The sequence below is a fragment of the Myxine glutinosa genome, chromosome 1 (genome assembly GCF_964187855.1).
Source record: "Myxine glutinosa chromosome 1, kmMyxGlut1.1, whole genome shotgun sequence".
NCBI classification, from domain to species: domain Eukaryota; kingdom Metazoa; phylum Chordata; class Myxini; order Myxiniformes; family Myxinidae; genus Myxine; species Myxine glutinosa.
The window spans coordinates 329,035,949-329,051,367 of record NC_136261.1 but is presented as its reverse complement, the minus strand read 5'-3'; the positions used below and the strand labels follow the sequence as shown (position 1 = coordinate 329,051,367).

General features: G+C 44.5%; 1 protein-coding gene across 2 annotated transcripts in view; it reads left to right on the top strand.

The window, feature by feature from the left end:
• Positions 1-15,419, top strand: part of LOC137411924 (ATP-binding cassette sub-family C member 8-like) — a 242,092-nt gene that overhangs the window by 174,549 nt on the left and 52,124 nt on the right. For both annotated transcript variants that reach the window (XM_068097203.2, XM_068097207.2), the window contains exon 31: positions 10,469-10,589. In XM_068097203.2, coding sequence (XP_067953304.2) covers positions 10,469-10,589 — 121 coding nt within the window. The remainder of the gene's footprint in view (positions 1-10,468; positions 10,590-15,419) is intronic.

Below are 15,419 nucleotides of genomic sequence, written 5' to 3'. Positions count from 1 at the left end.
TCAAAGATGATCAAGGGAAATGGGAGGCACCTGAGTTAAATTTCAAGTGTCATAACAAAGGGTATGAATACTTATGTCAATGTGATATTTCAGTTTTTTCTTTTTAATAAATTTGCAAAACTTTCTAAAATCCTGTTTTCTCTTTGTCATTATGGGGTATTGAGTGTAGATTGATGAGGGAAAAAATGAATTTAAACGATTTCAGCATGAGGCTGCAACATAACAAAATGTGAAAAAGTGAAGGGGTCTGAATACGTTCTGAATGCACTGTATATATATTATATATCTATATATATATATGGTTATATATAGTTTGAACACCTTTCGGCACTGATGTTAGGCGATTAGGCCTGGCTCGCAGTCGGCATTCCAATTCATCCCAAAGGTTTTCGATGGGGTTGAGGTCAGGGCTCTGTGCAGATCAGGCAAGTTCTTCCACACCAATCTCGACAAACCAATTCTGTATGGACCTCGCTTTTGGCATTGTCATGCTGAAACAGGAAAGGGCTTTCCCCAAACTGTTGCCACAAAGTTGGAAGCACACAATCGTCTAGAATGTCATTGTATGCTGTACCGTTTATATTTCCCTTCACTGGAACTAAGGGGCCGAGCCCGAACCATGAAAAACAGCCCCAGACCATTATTCCTCCTCCACCAAACTTTACAGGTGGCACTATGCATTTGGGCAGGTAGCGTTCTCCTGGCATCCGCCAAACCCAGATTCGTCCGTCGGACTGCCAGATGGTGAAGCGTGATTCATCACTCCAGAGAACACATTTCCACTGCTCCAGAGTCCAATGGCGGCGAGTTTTACACCTCTCCAGCTGACGCTTGGCATTGCGAATGGTGATGTTAGGCTTGTGTGCGGCTGCTCGTTTGTGGAAACCCATGAAGCTCCCGACAAACAGTTGCTTCCAGAGGCAGTTTGGAACTCGGTGGTGAGTGTTGCAACCGAGGACAGACGATTTTTTACATGCTTCAGCACTCGGCGGTCCCGTTCTGTGAGCTTGTGTGGTCTACCACTTCGTGGCTGAGCTGTTGTTGCTCCTAGACGTTTCCACTTCACAATAACAGCACTTACAGTTGACTGGGGTAGCTCTATCAGGGCAGAAATTTGATGAACTGACTTGTTGGAAAGGTGGCATCCTATGACGGTGCCATGTTGAAAGTCACTGAGATTTTCAGTATGGCCCATTCTACTGCCAATGTTTGTCTCTGGAGATTGCATGGCTGTGTGCTTGATTATATATACCTGTCAGCAATGGGTGTGGTTGAAATAGTCGAATCCACTAATTAGAAGGGGTGTCCACATACTTTTGGTCATGTAGTGTATATACTCATGTGTGTGTGTATATATATATTGTTACGGTCTGCGGTTAAGGATGTTATATTTGCCGAGCGGAGGCCCCGCGACCGAACAGTTTCCCCGATTCACCCAAACGTTGGCCCGATCGCGCCACAGCTATTCAATGTGGAAAACTCTAAAACGACCGAATGTAAAGAGGAAGAAGAAGACGTACAGAAGAGTAACGGGATTTATTATTACACACACAAGCAAAAAGGAGCAGTCACGGTTATGTACAGGGACATGAAAAAGCAGGTGACACAGTGAAAATTACTAGCTTATACAGACTTAATTGACTACCCAGGACAGAACAAACAGAAACGGACTCACACGGGGAATTGCAGAGTGGATTGGCTGGAAGGAGAGCGATGTCCAAACGGGTCCGGCAGCACGATCGGCTCGTTGGGCAGCCGCCGTTCCTTCGCGGCCCTGCTCCAAACTGCCGTCCAGGCCCCAAGCGGCTGTTGAGTGTTGTTGCTGCTGTGGACGCTGCTGCTGCTGCTGCTGTGGACTCTGCTGCTGGCGAGCAAGGCGACGAATAGCAGGCTTTGTGCTTCCCTGGATGATCTCCTTGCTCTCTCTTGGACCTCACAACCCAGCTCTCTCTTTTGCACCTCACCACGCAGCTCAGCCTTGGACCTCACAACTCAGCTCTTGTCATAGCTCATCTCGTAAGAGCTCATCTCTCATCTCCTTGGGGAACGTCCCGCGGCGGGTTATATAGGCCCCGCCCCTCAACCTTCGCGAACCTCCTTGATGTTTCTCTCCACACCCTCTCCAAGTCCAACCCCTTGTTCGTGGTTGGTTGAGTGGGGCTGACTCACTCCTCCCCTCTATGACGAGGTGGGGACCCGCCTTTCTTCCCCAACCCTGCCTCGTGGTCAATGGCGGCAATTGTTGGTTGGCAATGCGAATGGCAATTGTTGAAAGGGGAAATGGAGGTTTTTGGGAATGGGAATGAAGGGAATCTATCTTTTTCACGTGGTGCAATGGAGTGTCATGTTAATGGACGACAAAGCCTTAATCTAAAACACATAATAAAGATATAAGCTACTGAACAAGGGTTTTATCGTGTCCTTCAATGTGTGCTTTTATGGAATTAACTACCGGGACGCCCTTTGACCTTTACACAACACTGGAGGCAGGAGGGGCCAGAATCAAACAATGATAATAATACACACAATAAAAAAACACAATCCTCATTTCCGCAACAATATATATACATATATTGTTATACGCATATATACTGTCGATGCGTTTTATGCTCTGTTATTATTATTCGAGGCCCATACTCTACAGAGCTTTGTAGGATATCACAGCTCGTCGAGAAATGTGTCCAGGCGAGAAGCAATCGACGATGGCTCACCACCCCAATGCAGGTTACTCAACTGAAGCTGTCAGAGATTTGTAATTTGCTGAGGGTGCCAGTGATAACTCGCCAACTCTTCATGAAAGACACCTTGAGATATTTCACGTCTATCAAAAACTAATGCTGTGAAAAGTATTCTCTGAACTAATGTCCTTACATTCTGTGAACAAAGTATTTACGTAATGGACAGCACACACATTGCTGCCTCACCGTATCTGCAAAACACCAGAAAGACAATTTATAGCTGGGCCAAGATTGAAGCCCAGGTTAGAAATCTGAGGCGAATGTGCATGCAACAAGACTTAAACCAGCCCTTGGGGCCGACTCACTATGCTAGGATTTATCAGCTTGCTTTTATTTAAGCTTTTCATCTACCTTGGGGTACCTACTTTATGTCACCATCCCACGTGATCCTTTGTATTCCCCTACATGAGGGGATTGAGTGAATTGAAAGAGATGATCACATTGTGCATTTGAAATGTGGATTTAATCTTTTCAAAAGCGTATTGCAATGGATGCAGACATCTTGGCACAATTCCTGAATTCCCATTTGTACAAGGCGTGAACCGGATAAACAAAGCTGATATGGTGCCTCAGTCTGAAACTTCCTTCAAAAATGTTCCTACATTTAAGTTCTGTGAACTTCAAAAGCGAGTGGGATAAAAAGGAAATTTTATATCCAATTTAGGATGCATAACGCACTGAACTTGAAATATCTCAAAGCAGCTGCAATGCAAAGCAACGTTGCAAAAATCCAAATTGCACTCTTTTCTTTTCTTTGTCTACAAAGTTAAGGCTCGTGGAAGAGCTGAAACACAGAACAGATCCGCATTCACCAGAACAAAAGGAACAGTAACAGAGAGAGGAAAGCACACCAACAGCAGGTTTAGGGACAAAATAGAGAGAAACTTAGACAAATAAGGGATGTGGGGAGGAATAAGGGGCAGAGAAGGATGCATGGAGTAGACAAGCTGATTGTTGTTGTTGTTGTTTTGAAACGTCGATATGGGATAAAGTAACGTTGAGGAAGCAGGAAAGACAATACTTGGGGGGGAAAGAAGCGGAACGAGAAACTGCCACCAAAACAGGGGCAGAATTTGTCATCTGGCTATCCAAAGAGTAGGTATTGAGCAACACGAAAACAAGTTCAACTAGAACGGCACTCGGTAGAGCGGAAACCTCCACCAGGCTGAACAGTTTATGTTTTGTATCCACTGATAGGCCGGATCTGGATTTGGACCTGAACCAAAATCGAATCAGCTTGTTCTTGTTACCAAACCAACTCGTCCACCAAGTTCAGTCATAACTTGTCCATACCTTTTTGAGATATCATCTTATACATCACTTTTCACCCGATCTCTCAATGGTGAAGAATCACTTACAAATTAAATAATTCTCGTATCCGAATCCATATTCAGATCTTCACCAAAATCGAATCTATTTGTCCTTGTCACACAACCAACCTGTCCACCAAGTTTCGTCTGAATCTGTCTCCAATTTTTGAGATATCGTGCTATATATGGGTTTTAGCCCCATATCCAAATGGTGAAGAATCACTTTAAAATTCTTTGATCAGAATTAATCCTGATTAATCCATCAATCCTGATTCAAATATTCACCAAAATCGAATAAATTTGTACTTGGCACGCACCCGACCTGTCCATCATGTTTCGTCTGAATCCGTCCACAACTTTTTGAGATATTGTGCTACGTATCATTTTTTGCCCTATCTCTCAATGGTGAAGAAACACTAAAATTCTCAGGTCCAAATCCGGATCTGGACCTTCACCAAACTCGAATAATTTCATCTGTGTCACCTACGCAACCTCTCCACCAAATTTCGTCCAAATCCATCGACAACTTTTTGCAATTTCTTGTTTACAGACAAACAAACAGACTGGGATGAAAACTTGTATGGCGTACATTCACCTTGGGTGGCAGAGGTAACTCAAACGACATTTGGTACAGAGCACACCTCCACTAAACTGAACAGTTTACCTTTTGGTATCGCACTGATGGGCCGGATCTGCATCCGGTTCTCACTTATAGGCCGTGAAAATAATACCTCCGTCCACCTTCAGTGGCGGAAGTAACAGAAGTCTTTGGGGAATCTGCTGTTTGCCTTTTCTCAGTGTTTGTCACATTCGACTTCACCTCCAAACTTTATCTTTAGAACTACTGTATTCAACTTATGCAAAAGCATATTTCGAATGGATTATAACATAGTACCCTTTGAAAGGAATAATAAGTGCAGGATCTTTCTTTGATTTCAGCAACATTATATATTTGCCCGCTCAGGAGGATGAATTCACAAAGCGCAAAATTTGGATCTAATCCAAATCGATGCCAATTTACTCTGGCTGGGGAGGGAATTTTGAAGCTTTGACTGCCCTGTGCCAGCTCCTGATATGCATGTGCAACGTGACCGTCTCGAGGCCTTATTGTGGTTACGGTTACTAAGCAGATCGTATATCACCTGTATTTATAGCTTGCAGCTGGGTTTTTAGAGTGCCACAAGACATCAAGTTAAGAATATCATCAACAAAGTAAATTAAACGTGAATTTCAAGGACTAGGACGTGCCCGTACGTGGGTGCCCGTTCCTTGCCAAAAAAAAAAAAAAAAAAAAAAATTGTGTAGGGGTGTGTGTGTGTAAACATCCTAGGGCGTGCCCGTACGTGGGTGCAAAAAAACATGCGTGCAAACAACAACAAAAAAAAACTTTGAAACCACGTGGCAGTAACGACCACAGAACCCCCCCCCCCCCTCTATTTACATGAATGGTTTGGTCCATTCGCAACGACCACAGAACCCCCCCCTCTATTTACATGCAATGGTTTGGTCCAAAGCGAACGGTTTGGTCCATTCGATGTGATTCGATGATTCGATGTGAATGGTTTGGTCCATTCGCAACGACCACAGAACCCCCCCCCCCCCCCTCTATTTACATGAATGGTTTGGTCCATTCGCAAAGCCAAAGCGAACGACCACAGAACCCCCCCCTCTATTTACATGAATGGTTTGGTCCATTCGCAAAGCCAAAGCGAACGACCACAGAACCCCCCCCCCTCTATTTACATGAATGGTTTGGTCCATTCGCAACGCCAAAGCGAACGGCGAACGGCTAAATCGCCATAGCTCGGTAAGTACTTGTCCGATTAATTTCAAACCTTGAAAAGGCACATCCTCGGGTCCCCAGCAATATACCTGGCAAGTTTCAAGTATATCGGACCGGTAGTTGTCGAGAAACAGCGGTCACAGACAAACAGACAAACGTACAAACGTACAAACGTACAAACGTACAGACAGAGATTACTGGAATTATAGATAGATAACACTTCGAAAAGGAATAACCTGTAGGCCGTAAAATGTATTTATCAACTACTTTGAAACAAACTTTGGTTTCATTTAGGAAAATCAAATCCAAACTGTTTTTATTCTCACCTAAACACATCTGGCTATGGTTTGTTGGTGTTTTTCTCTTCTTTTCTTTATTTACAACAATAGACCACATTGGGCTGGTGGTGTCTTCATTGAAATTCGATGGTACTACAGAGCAGGGTGGTAACATCATACGTGTGTTTTTTGTATAGAAGATCTCTTCTTTGAACCTGATACTAAGGAAACAGGATGGCTCCGTCAGTAGCTTTGACTGGCACCAGGTTCAGCTCCTGGTGGAACTTGATGAAATTTAAAACTACTTTCTCAAACATTGCGAGAAGAAACTCGTGTCATCTGTATTGTGCACCTTTAAAATCCCATATTATTTACTAGCCGAAAGCACCCGGCGTTGCCCGGGTTCTTTTTGAATGAATTTACTACTATAATTCAGCTTTTACTCGTGGCCGTAGAAGATTGACTACTAAAATTCAGCTCAGCTTTTAATTGCGAAATGGGCCCATCCCGGCCGATGGCCTCGACCGGCCTCACCACCTAGCCTATAACCTTCCCGGGGCCCGTCCCGACATTTTTGGTTCTTTTTGAATGAATTTACTACTATAATTCAGCTTTTACTCGCAGCCGTAGAAGATTGACTACGAAATTCAGCTCAGCTTTTAATTGTGAAATGGGCCCAGCCCGGCCGAAGTGGGCCTCGACCGGCCTCGCCACCTAGCCTATAACCTTCCCGGGACCCGTCCTGACATTTTTTGTTTCAGAGGTTTCCTCCTATCTTTCACCGTTCAGGAGATTAGCACATGCAAACAACAACAACAACAACAACAACAACATGCATTTTAAAGGCCATTTTCCCTGCAAGAGCGGGGGTTAGCCTTGCGGTCCCCATGACAATCTTCTCCATTTTGCCCTATTTTCTGCATCTCTCCTTGTTAACCCCCTTGCCCGCATTTCTTCTTCCACCATCTTTAGCCAAGTCTTTCTCGGTCTTCCCTGTCCTCTGCTTCCTTCTACATTCATTTCCATCACTCTTCTCAACCAGTCACTTTCATCCTTCCTCAACACATGACCAAACCATCTCAACCTGTTCCTCTTCACAGCATCAATCACAGGCTCTATTCCCATCATCTTTCGCAATTCATCATTTGTCTTCCTCTCTCTCAACGATACTCCGCACATCCGTCGAACCATTCGCATTTCCACCCTTTCCAACCTTCGTTGCTGCTCTACGTTCATTACCCATGTCTCGCGCCCATAAATCATAACACTTCTCACACATGCGGCATACACCTTTCCCTTCAGCTTCAACGACACTCCCCTAATCATCAGCACGCCACTCAGTTCCCGAAACTTCTTCCATGCACATCTCACTCGAGCAACCGTTGCCGAGTCTGATCCACCTTCTCCATTCAGCATGTCTCCGAGGTAGCAAAATGTTTTCACACCTTCCAGCTTCACGCCGTCTCCAAGATCCAACTCAACATTTCCTCCATCTGCAGCTCCCTCTGTGCACACCTTACATGTGAATGTAGCTGCCACACTGGTTAATGACCCTCTCAGACCACTACATTTTTGATGAACCCACTCAACGCACATTGTACATTGAATGGAGTTCACTCCGACACCCTTCCTACACACAGCACAGGGCCACTTCCCAGTTCTTTCCACCTCACCACATGCTTTACCACTTGCCATCACCTTCGCCTTTCCGATATTCACCTTCAGACCTTTTGTCTCCATACATTCCTTCCACGTGTTCATCTTTTCCTTCAGTCCATCCATACTTTCCGCAATCAACAACTCCCACGGTAAACCCTCCTTCACGTTCTGAGCCAGCACCTCCATCACAGCTACAAATGGTAGTGGACTTAGTACCGACCCCTGATGCACTCCCACCTTCACTTCAAACTCACCACTGTTCCCGTCCTTCGTCCTTACAGCTGTGCGCGCTCTTGTACATTGCCATCACTACTCTGATCAACCATTCCTCCACTCCTAACTTCCTCAATGCCCATGTCAATACTTTGCGTGGTACCCTATCGAATGCTTTCTCCAGATCAACAAACCCAAGAAACAACTTCTTCCTCTTCTCCATGTACTTCTCCTGCAACTGCCTCACAATGAAAAGCGCGTCTGTCGTTCCTCTTCCTGGCATGAATCCAAACTGCATTTCGTCGATCTTCACTTTCTTCCTTATCCTCCTCTCCAACACCCTTTCCAATACCTTCATTCCATGCTCCAATAACTTTATCGCTCGGTACGAGCCACACTCCAGAGGGTCACCTTTCCCCTTGTATAGAGGGACGAGGGTACTCAGTTCCCAATCCACTGGAATGCGGCCTTCTTTCACCACCAGATTACAGATCTCTGTCATTCTCTTCACACCCCAACTTCCTGCTGCCTTCAACATATCTCCCACAACTCCCGTCAGCCCTCCCGCTTTTCTACCCTTCATTGCTTTTATCGCTTCCTCAACTTCCTTCTCAGTTATCTTCTCTGCTGGTCCTAAAACTGGGTTACTCTCTATGTTGCCATCCCATTCATTCTCTGTATTCAACAGCATTTCCATATATCTTTTCCATCTTCCTTTAATTCCATCTGGGTCGGCAACGATTTGTCCCACTTCATCCTTCAAGCAACTCACCCCCATCACATCACACCTCTCTTTCGCTATATGCTTTGCAATCCTGAATACTGCTTTCTGACCCTCTTCCGAATCCAAGCGTTCTCCGAACATTTTCCTACATGCCTCCTGCGCCTTTGCTACCTCTTTCTTTGCAGCCTTCCTGGCTGCCTTATAACTTTCATGCTCTGCTGTTTCTGCTCCCGTACCCTTCGCCTTCTGCCACTCCTTGAACTTCTTCCTCTTCTCGTCAATCCTCTTTCCAACTTCATCATCCCTCCACCATGTTTCCGAGTGCCTCGGTGGTCCTTTTGTCCATCCACATACCTCACCAACGGCTCCCAACAGACTAGCTTTCATCGACATCCAACCACTTTCAAGTTCAACCACATCATCCTCGACCCGACTCAGCCTCTCTTTTAATGCCTCCCTTACTGTCACCTCTTTCAACCTTCATTCTCGGTTGGTACTTCACCCGCCGAGCTCTCCTCGCACCTTTCACCCTCATGTCGCAGACAACCAAGTGGTGCTGTGAAACAGCCTCCTCCCCCGGGATCACCTTTGTGTCCCAGAGGTGCCCCCTATCTCGCCTACGCACCATCAGGTAGTCAACGGTTGTCGTCGACCCACCTGACGTGTATGTAACAAGCTTATTATCCTCTTTCTGGAACTGAGTATTACAAATCAACAAATCAGCTCCATCAGCAAACTCCAAAATCCTTTCACCTTCTCCATTTCTCACACCATATCCATAACCCCCATGAACTCCGTCAAAACCATCCATACTTCTTCCCACATGTCCATTTAGGTCTCCTCCTACCACAACAACTTCCTCATCTTTCACGTTTTCCATCAACTTCTCTATCGCACACCAGAACTTGTCCTTTTCTTCATCGCTTCGACCAACCTGCGGAGCATATCCCGAGATGACGTTCACCAAGAGCTTTCCAATCATCATTTTCACCATCATCAACCTATCACTCACTCTCGTCACACTCACCACTGTCTACAAACTCCTCAGAAAACAGGACACCAACACCATCCACACCCTCCAGGCACCCTTGCCACACAAACTTGTATTTCTGTCCCTGCCTACCCTTCACCACTCTCACACCACTTCCCTTCCATCTCGTGTCTTGCACACAACATATGTCCACTCTTCTTCTGACCAATACTTCCACCACTTCTCCTGATCTCCCTGTCATTGTCCCTACATTCCATGTCCCAAACCTCAGAAACCGATCTCCACTTCGGGCTGTACCCTGCCCATATGTAGTTGTAATTGTCATGGTTCTCTTTTTGAGGCAATGTTTTTTATGGCCGGATGCCCTTCCTGACTCCAACCCTCTTAGTCGTCTTTTACGACACGCAAGGATACGGTGTACCTATTCTTATCCAAGGTACACACCGGGAGGTGTGTACACAACAAACACATGTAAACAAACAAACAAAAACTTTCTTTGATATATATATAATAAAATAAAATATATAGAAGATAGATAGATAAGAGGAGGCCTTTTTATACAGAGATCACAGCTCGTGTAAGAGCTGAGGAGCTGGTACCCTTGGGACTCTTCCTGATCGATTAGTTCTGTGTGAATAGTGAGTACAACAGGATATCAAATCAGAACATAATAGAGGGATGTCTCTACCCAGGGGTTCTCACTGCCTTTGATTATGTATCGCTCTTTTGTGTCTTAATCCATCTCTATTGTGCATTCATCCATCAATCCAAGGTGTCCAACTTCCTCAACTGGGTGGTGAAAAACCTGGCAGACATGGAGGCACAGCTTGGGGCAGTCCATAGAGTGTGCTCACTTATGGAAGTGCAGTCCGAGGACTATGAGACATCGCCAGGTAAGAATGGTTCCTCGCTTAATGGCTGCGTTTAGGACCATTGCCATCTTACCTTGAACAGCCATTGTGATGTGGAGTCAAACTTAGTTCTCTACTTTTCTGAAGTTGCATCGGTTTCAGAATCCTTTGAAGCCATCCTTCAGACCTGACATTTTTATGAACCTACAGATTTGTGTTTGTCTTGAATATTATTTTGAAATTGCATGAATTCATGTACTGTCGCTAGGTTTTGAGAGTGCCACAACTTTTTGACTTATTAGTTATTGGGCTATATTATTATTATTATTATTATTATTATTATTATTATTTTTATTTTTTTTTTGTATACAAGATCCAGGCTCATGTAAGATCTACATTGATCACAAAAACACAAACTGACATATAAAACATATGATAAAGGGAGCGGGAGAATAAGATGGAGAGCAGGGACATCGGGAGATCTGTGGGAGGGAGAGGGCTGGGAGGTGAAGGCATGGGAGGGGCGGGGGTGGGAGAGGTAAAAAAAACAAAAAAAAAAACACATGGACACTGCTAGGAGGACTTCCAGGAAAGAGGTTGGTATATCAAAAAAGTGGATCTGGGGTGAATTAACAGGGGTGGAAAAGATCAAGGTTTTGGATGGGGGTAGATAAGAGATGGTGGTGAACAGCTGTTTTAAAGACCTGGAGGGAGGAGTGGTGTTGAAGGGAGTGGGGGAGTTTGTTCCAGAGGCGGGAGAAAAGAGGAATGAAAGAGTGAAGGTGAATAGAGAGTCTTGATTTTGGCAGTTTAACCATAAGAGGGTTGCTGGCAGATCTTGTGCGACCTGTGGGAATATTTGATAATTTTTTGATAATTTATAAGTGGCAATGAAAGTCACTATTCTTAATTGTCCAATTTATCCTCCAATTGTATTTGTTAAAAGAAGCGCTGAGATTAAAATTTTAAGCAGAATTTCATCAGTGTTTTGTGATGGGGATGTGTCCTAAACATCATCAATAAATTTAACAGTATGTTAATGGCAAACATGTCTGAAAAAAAAAAAACTGATTAAAAATTAATGATAAAAATTACTTTTGTGATGCATGACATAATCTGTGGCCAGGAATTTAAATTGGAGATAAATAGTAAACTGGAGTCTGGAGTTGCGATCGTCATAAAGCAATTAATTGTTGATTCGGTGGTTGTGCTCTGAGAACCTCGCTCATGGTTTTTTGTGCACTTAATCAAGGCAATGTGTTGCCAACCAAACCACCGAAATGCAATGAAAGTCAGTTTTTGTGCAGTTAATCATGGCCGCTTGTATTGGCCCACCATAAGGTAAAACTAGCACATGCTTTGATGGGCTTAGTGGTCTCTTCCAAAAACCTAATCCTACCAACAGGGGCCGTTTTTGGACCCTGGGCCTTCACTTCGATGTGTTATTTCTATATTATAGTTCAACAATGTATTTCATGTTTTACTAGTTTGTTGAACTATACATGCCGGTAATAAATATATATGATGTTTTAAGATCCCACCTTGCTATATAGACTTACCAGCAAATCCTTTCTGGGGTTAAAAAATACCCCAATTGTTTTTATATTTTTGCATATATGATAACTTTACATGGTATTTGTATCGAGCAAGTTCTCTAAAAAAATATTTACTTTTTTATGCTTATCCGCACAGCGGAGCGAAAGGGGGACTATGGTTTTCCCCTCCGTCCGTGTGTCCGTCCGTCCGTGTGGGCGTGCGTGTGTGCATGCATGCGGGCGTGCGTGCGTGCGTGCGTAAGCGAAGGACCGCATCCGAATTTGGTGTGTGGGTGCAACCCACATCAAAATCCAAGATGGCCGCCGCCATGTATGTCTGATGCCATGTATATCTGAACCTTGTGAGCTGAATATCTTGAAAAATAAGCGAAGCACCAACTTCTAATCTGGTGTGTGGGTGTATCGAGGCACAAGGAAGAACGATGTTTAAAATTGGGTCGCCACGTCAAAATCCAAGATGGCCGCCACCATATACATGTCTGAACCTTGTGAGCGAAATATCTTGAAAAATAAGCGAAGTACCAACTTCTAATCTGGTGTGTGAGTGTATCTAGGCACAAGGAAGAACGATGTTTAAAATTGGGTCGCCACGTCAAAATCCAAGATGGCCGCCGCCATATATATGTCTGAACCTTGTGAGCGAAATATCTCGAAAAATAAGCGAAGTACCAACTTCTAATATGGTATGTGGGTGTATCTAGGCACAAGGAAGAACGATGTTTAAAATTGGGTCGCCACGTCAAAATCCAAGATGGCCGCCGCCATGTATGTCAACCTTGTGAGATGAATATCTTGAAAAATAAGCGAAGTACCAACTTCTAATTTGGTGTGTGGGTGTACCTCGGCATAAGGAAGAAGGCCATTGAAAATTGGGCCACCACGTCAAAATCCAAGATGGCCGCCACCATATATATATGTCTGAACCTTGTGAGCGAAATATCTTGAAAAATTAGCGAAGTACCAACTTCTTATCTGGTGTGTGCGTGTATCTAGGCACAAGCAAGAACGATGTTTAAAATTGGGTCGCCACGTCAAAATCCAAGATGGCCGCCGCCATGTATGTCTGAACCTTGTGAGATGAATATCTTGAAAAATAAGCGAAGTACCAACTTCTAATTTGGTGTGTGGGTGTATCTCGGCATAAGGAAGAAAGCTATTGTAAATTGGGTCGGCACGTCAAAATCCAAGATGGCCGCCACCATATATATGGCTGAACCTTGTGAGCGAAATATCTTGAAAAATAAGTGAAGTACCAACTTCTAATCTGGTGTTTGGTTGTATCTAGGCACAAGGAAGAACGCTATTGAAAATTGGGTCGCCACGTCAAAATCCCAGATGGCCGCCGCCATGTATGTCTGAACCTTGTGAGCGGAATATCTTGAAAAATAAGCGAAATACCAACTTCTAATCTGGTGTGTGGGTGTATCTAGGCATAAGGAAGAACGCTATTGAAAATTGGGTCGCCACGTCAAAATCCAAGATGGCCGCCTCCATGTATGTCTGAACCTTGTGAGCGAAATATCATATCATAGCATGTTTTCTGCGTCTTCCACTTTGTCAACTCACATCACTTCCCCGACAGGGGACCGAGGCCTAACGCTTGTTTACTTTGTCACTAAAACATCATCCAATGAAAATAAGTTTCCTCATTGATGTGAAACTTTGGCAGATTTTATGAAACTAGCAACGGTACCCGCCCTATGGGCGGGGCTTCAATTGGGAGGCCCAAATGAAAAGGCTAAATATCAGAAATTGAAGGCTTTTTTTTCTTTTAAACGATTTATATGAACATCCGATAAATCTCGATCGGTGCGGCCATTTGTGCGGCACCCGGGAAAATAACGTCATGCGGGAGCAAGTATCAGCAGGATGTGGCAGTGTGGGAGTCCACGTTTCTGATCCTCATTCATGCCGAAGTAGCCCACCACTTCTCCAAGCATTCCGCTCTTCAGATCCGCCACGACAGATTTCAGCTTGATACTGAAGACGCATGCAGTTAGTACGCCCGATGTTGTATGTACTCCCGTGTCCTCTAATAACCCGTGTCCTTATAAAAGGTCTTTGTCCGAGGTCACCGAGTTTGATCGGTGCAGCAGTTTGTGCGGCACCCGGGAAAACAACATCGTCACAATGAGAACATCGTCACAATGAACGTTATGCGAACACGAATGTTAGCAACGGTACCCGCCCTATGGGCGGGGCTTCAATTGGGAAGCCCAAATGAAAAGGTAAAATATCAGAAATTCAAGGCTTTTTAAAATATTAAACGATTCATATAAACATTCGTTAAATCATATCACACGCAAATCATCAAAATCTAAACAGTATCTTACTATAATTCACCAAATGTCCCACAGTGATCGATACACTATGATCGTGATCGATAATCGTGTTCACAATCGCTATGTCGTATGTACTCCCGATAGGTGTTTCCTTCAGTTGAAATGGGTTAGAATTCTGTCAAGCAGCGATTCAACCCATGTCCTGATCGTGGCAGGTGCAGCTGTGCAGCGATCGGTGCAGCCGTTTGTGCGCACACCCAGGAAAACAACATCGTCACAATGAGAACAATGAACGTCATGCGAACGCGAATGTTATGCGGGAGTCCAAACCTGGGAATGCTGGAGACCAAAGCTGAAATTGGGAAAACTAAATAGCCTATTTTACTCCTGGAGATCCCAGGATTATCCACCCAAAATATCTTTGCGATCAGTTCAGCAGTTTTTACGGTACCTTCGAACAGACAGACAGACAGACAGACGGACAGACATTTGGTGAATTATAGTAAGATTTAGTGCTTCTGAGTTGGGGTCATAAAAGTCCCCAGTTGGTAGGTTAATTTTTGTCCCCCGTCGCACCTCGGAGCGAAAGGGGGACTATGGTTTTCCCCTCCGTCCGTGTGTCCGTCCGCCCGTGCGTGCGTGCGGGCGGGCATGCATGCGTGCGTGTGTAAGCGAAGGACCGCATTCGAATTTGGTGTGTGGGTGCAACCCACGTCAAAATCCAAGATGGCCGCCACCATGTGCGTCTGATGCCATGTATGTCTGAACCTTGTGAGTGGAATATATTGAAAAATAAGCGAAGTACTAACTTCTAATCTGGTGTGTCGGTGTATCTAGGCACACGGAAGAACGCTTTTGAAAATTGGGTCGCCACGTCAAAATCCAAGATGGCCGCCGCCATGTATGTCTGAACCTTGTGAGCGGAGTATCTTGAAAAATAAGCGAAGTACTAACTTCTAATCTGGTGTGTCGGTGTATCTAGGCACACGGAAGAACGCTTTTGAAAATTGGGTCGCCACGTTAAAATCCAAGAT